This window comes from Aspergillus thermomutatus, assembly GCF_002237265.1.
Source record: "Aspergillus thermomutatus strain HMR AF 39 chromosome Unknown NODE_576, whole genome shotgun sequence".
Lineage (NCBI taxonomy): Eukaryota > Fungi > Ascomycota > Eurotiomycetes > Eurotiales > Aspergillaceae > Aspergillus > Aspergillus thermomutatus.
The window spans coordinates 1-3,837 of NW_020798626.1; the positions used below are offsets into that span (position 1 = coordinate 1).

Below are 3,837 nucleotides of genomic sequence, written 5' to 3' on the forward strand. Positions count from 1 at the left end.
CAACATAGGGCCATAACCTGAGAGAATCGGGAAGCGCCAAGTGTCCAATTAGGATGGCTCAGGGGCCAACTATATATAGGCTGACTAAGTCGGGACGCTAAACCTAAACGGGATGGAATCCTGACATCATTGAGTTGTAGAGGAACACGTGAGCAGACGCCTCGACCAATCGGACGACCCTCGCTTTAGAGCGTCTTCTCTTCTAGGTAGTCATAATATTCAGATAAATCGTGTCTCTTACAATATGGCCACCATCGAATATGAATTGCGCTTGTTGCCTGTTAGCTCATACGATCAAAGGTGCTCCGCCATTCGCCATCATTGCATAGCCACATTCTTCTTTCTCTCGCAACATGCTCGTATAAATGTGGCTGCGGCCCCCTATCTCTCACGGCTGCCTGACCTGTACCCCACAAGTTGACCCCTACACTCATATCTGACTTCATCTTTAGTTCATCCATAACCGTGTGGCTATCTTTTGGATGCACAGATACCGTTTCTATACCTATCAAGTACCATGGAAACTCCAACAATGCAGTCTCGAATCAAGGGATCTATCTTTGGCGTGGCAGTTGTTGATGCCCTCGGCGGCCCTGTCGAGTTCCAACCACGGGGCAGTTTCCCACCAGTAACCCACTTCATGCACAATGACAACTTCAATGTCCCACCAGGGTGAGCATTCATCACCATTTACTTATCATTCGCACTCGAACTAATCCAGACCTAACAGCACATGGACTGACGACACATCTATGACCCTATGTCTTGCTCAGTCCATCATTGCCTCGAGAGGCAACTTTGTCCCCCAGGCTGCAATTTGTAACTACATCAAGTGGTACGAAAATGGTTACTTGTCAGCTACTGATGAATGCTTCGATATTGGTGCTGGAACCAGACAAGCATTAATGATCTGGAAGCGCTACTTTGAAAAGACGCCTCATATTCGAGAAGATGACCCAATTGGTCACGAGGGCGGACAACATGAAATCGACAAAGCCCTGAAGCGTGGGGTAAGTTGCATTGTCTCCAAGAGGCAAAATTTTATATACTGAGAGCCATAGATGTTTTGTGGAAACGGCTCTCTTATGCGTGTTGCACCCATTGCGCTTGTGTATTTCCAGGACATGGACAGAGCATTGTCCACTGCTACGCTTTCCTCAAATGCCACTCATCCTTACCCCACGTGCGCCGAATGCTGTATGGTCTACACCAGACTCATTGTGTGCGCTATGAATGGCTCTAGCAAGGAAGATCTTGCCAAAGAAGTCACTAGTACAGCTTTTATAGATGTTCAGGTGAAGCAACGGCTTGATCATTATTCAAGTATCACTGATTGGGAGAAGACTGATGAAGATGATATCAAATCATCAGGATATGTTGTTTCCACACTTGAGGCTGCTCTCTGGGCGTTTTTTACCACAAGCACCTTTGAAAGCGGAGCTTTCAAGGTCGTCAATCTGGGCAATGATGCAGATACCGTGGGGGCAGTATATGGAGGGCTAGCCGGAGCATATTATGGGATTGAAGAGATACCATCTGAGTGGATTGCCGGCCTGCAAAAGAAAGAGGTTGTCGAAGAAATTGCATCCGGTCTCTGTTCCCTTAGTTAGTGACGATGCTTATCCCCTACACTCAAATACCAGTCAGTGAGCTCGCGATGGATAAGTAAGGCAGGATCTACGAATATAGAAAGGGTTTTTGCATGTCTTGACTCATCATACATTTCTATAATTTTCAACAGACTTCGTCATGAATATTGGAGAAAGGCAGAAATTTTACCTCTGACATGCTGGGCTCTATTTGTTCGGAGACACTCGTGCACAATGCTTTGCAGTTGAAATATATGTGAATACCCATTTCCAAGGCTCGATCAATCGAGCATCACGGATGGCGCTCAGGCTAATTCTCTTTTACCATCATGTTGAGTAACCCGATATCCGCTTCAAGTAGCATCCCAATCACTGACGTAACAGTGTGTTGTTTTGACAACGAGACCTTTGGTAATGTGTGCCCTGCACATGCACATAGAGCGGCCCGATGTCCAAAAGTCCCATTCAATCCCCTTAACGCCAGCCGTCGCCTCGCTCATACAATCGTGCGTCGATTCCGCGCAGACGGTGCTCCGTATCCTCCGTGTCATAGGTGATGAGGATCTCCTAGGTACGTTTCTGTTCCTCAGTTTTGCCTGCGCATAATATTAGGCTAGTCTGGCAAAGTCCCTAACCTCTCACTTCAGAAGCATTCCTACCGTTTCAGCTCGAAGACGCATTCTCTTCTGCCTTTCTTCTCCATGTTATCCGCGTCGTGGCACCATCTCTTGTCCATGACGACTCCTGGTGCGAAAATATCCAATGTATTCTGGACAAAATGATCTCGAAAGGGAGCAGCTCAGTAGCGCCACTCCGTAAGCTCGAACTCACCCAGCTCGAGCAGTTGCTGGCGCCGTTGACACCCGTCTACGATCCATTAACAATTCCCCTGCAGGCGGATGATGACCGTCCGGGTTATTCGACAGACCGAGTTGCAGGGCTTGCGACGGCGAGTGAAGAACCTGGCTGGGACTTTTTCAATACAGACATGACTGTGGGGATTTCACCGACACAGCTGTTGGATCTGGCTGCGCAACTTGATGTGGATGGTCGGGGTTGACGCAATAGGGGAGAACAGTTCCCGCGTTGAGAGGTTGGAAAAATTACCCGGTTGAAGAGCGGGATTCTTCAGAAGATATTACTTCCGATATACCAATCGGGCCTCATGACTCAGGTACTTGCTTTACAATCCATAATTCGATCATATATCAGGCGCTATCTACATAGTCTTGACACAAGCACATTGACCATGTTCTAGAAGCGAAAAATCACCCGTTTAGATCCTTTGTCACTGATCTAGTCGGTTCTAAAGAACCGATCTCTCTCCCTTTTTCAGTTTTGGCAAACAGGCAGACAACCTTAAGTCGAAAAAGGGACTAGACAGCAGCAATGAAATCAACAGCTAAAGCAACCCGGTTTGTGAGGGAAGCAAGTGTCATACAGCATACAGAACTTAGGCATGATGCTTGCATCCTTAACATACACCTAGAAAAGCCATATTTGAGGGTCCACTCTGCCGACGCAGTTCACCGTGAGAATGACTACCCACGACAGCCTTGACTACCCTTTCTAATCGCGAGTCCGCCTCCCAGAGAATAGCATCCGCATTTCGAATGACGGCTTGCATTTTCTCCGTCACGAGCCCTCAGATGAGATTCCTTTGTGGGCCTTCCGGAACCTTAACAGACAGCCAGACCTGGCCTGTAGCCTTTACGGCTTCAGACGATATGCAATGAGGTTTTATATGGCATGAGCGCTACGACGCAGCCTATGGAGGTGATCTGATTGAGTTCCAGTTACGCACATAATGTGTAAACGCTATGCACTGCTTGTCAAGAAACAAAAGCAGTGAAACCGTTGTCAAGGGAGACCTACGATGATGGATTTTGTCGGCGTACACAGAGGTCACTTAGGTAAGTATTGTTCCTCAACGCCGCCATTGCGAGTCAGGCTTTTTGTAAGCGAGGGAATATCGACTGCGGAGGGCCTCTCCGAACATCGCTGGTGGTAGCTATTTAACAAACTTGACATTACCTTGGAGAGATTTAGAGAGATTGAGTGCTTGCAAATCATTCGCAATTGAAGCTGAGCTATAACGTAATCAACCACCGAACCGCGGATACCACCGAACCGCGAATTTTCGCCGCTCTCTCAAAATATTTGAATACACAAGTATCAACGCGTGCTATCCCTATCAATTTTATATAAATGTCTCAATCCAAAGAGGCCCGCATGCAAATGGCCATTT

The 3,837-nt window shown here is 47.3% G+C and overlaps 1 protein-coding gene across 1 annotated transcript; it reads left to right on the top strand.

Moving 5' to 3' along the window:
• Positions 1-517: 517 nt before the first annotated feature.
• CDV56_100163 (ADP-ribosylglycohydrolase family protein) lies at positions 518-2,649 on the top strand (the record flags this gene model as incomplete). The annotated part of the gene is made up of 5 exons (XM_026753782.1): positions 518-672; positions 731-1,010; positions 1,062-1,605; positions 2,029-2,160; positions 2,237-2,649. The coding sequence occupies 5 exons, from the start codon at positions 518-520 to the stop codon at positions 2,647-2,649; spliced, it is 1,524 nt and encodes a 507-aa protein (XP_026609447.1).
• Between the last annotated feature and the right edge of the window lie 1,188 nt (positions 2,650-3,837).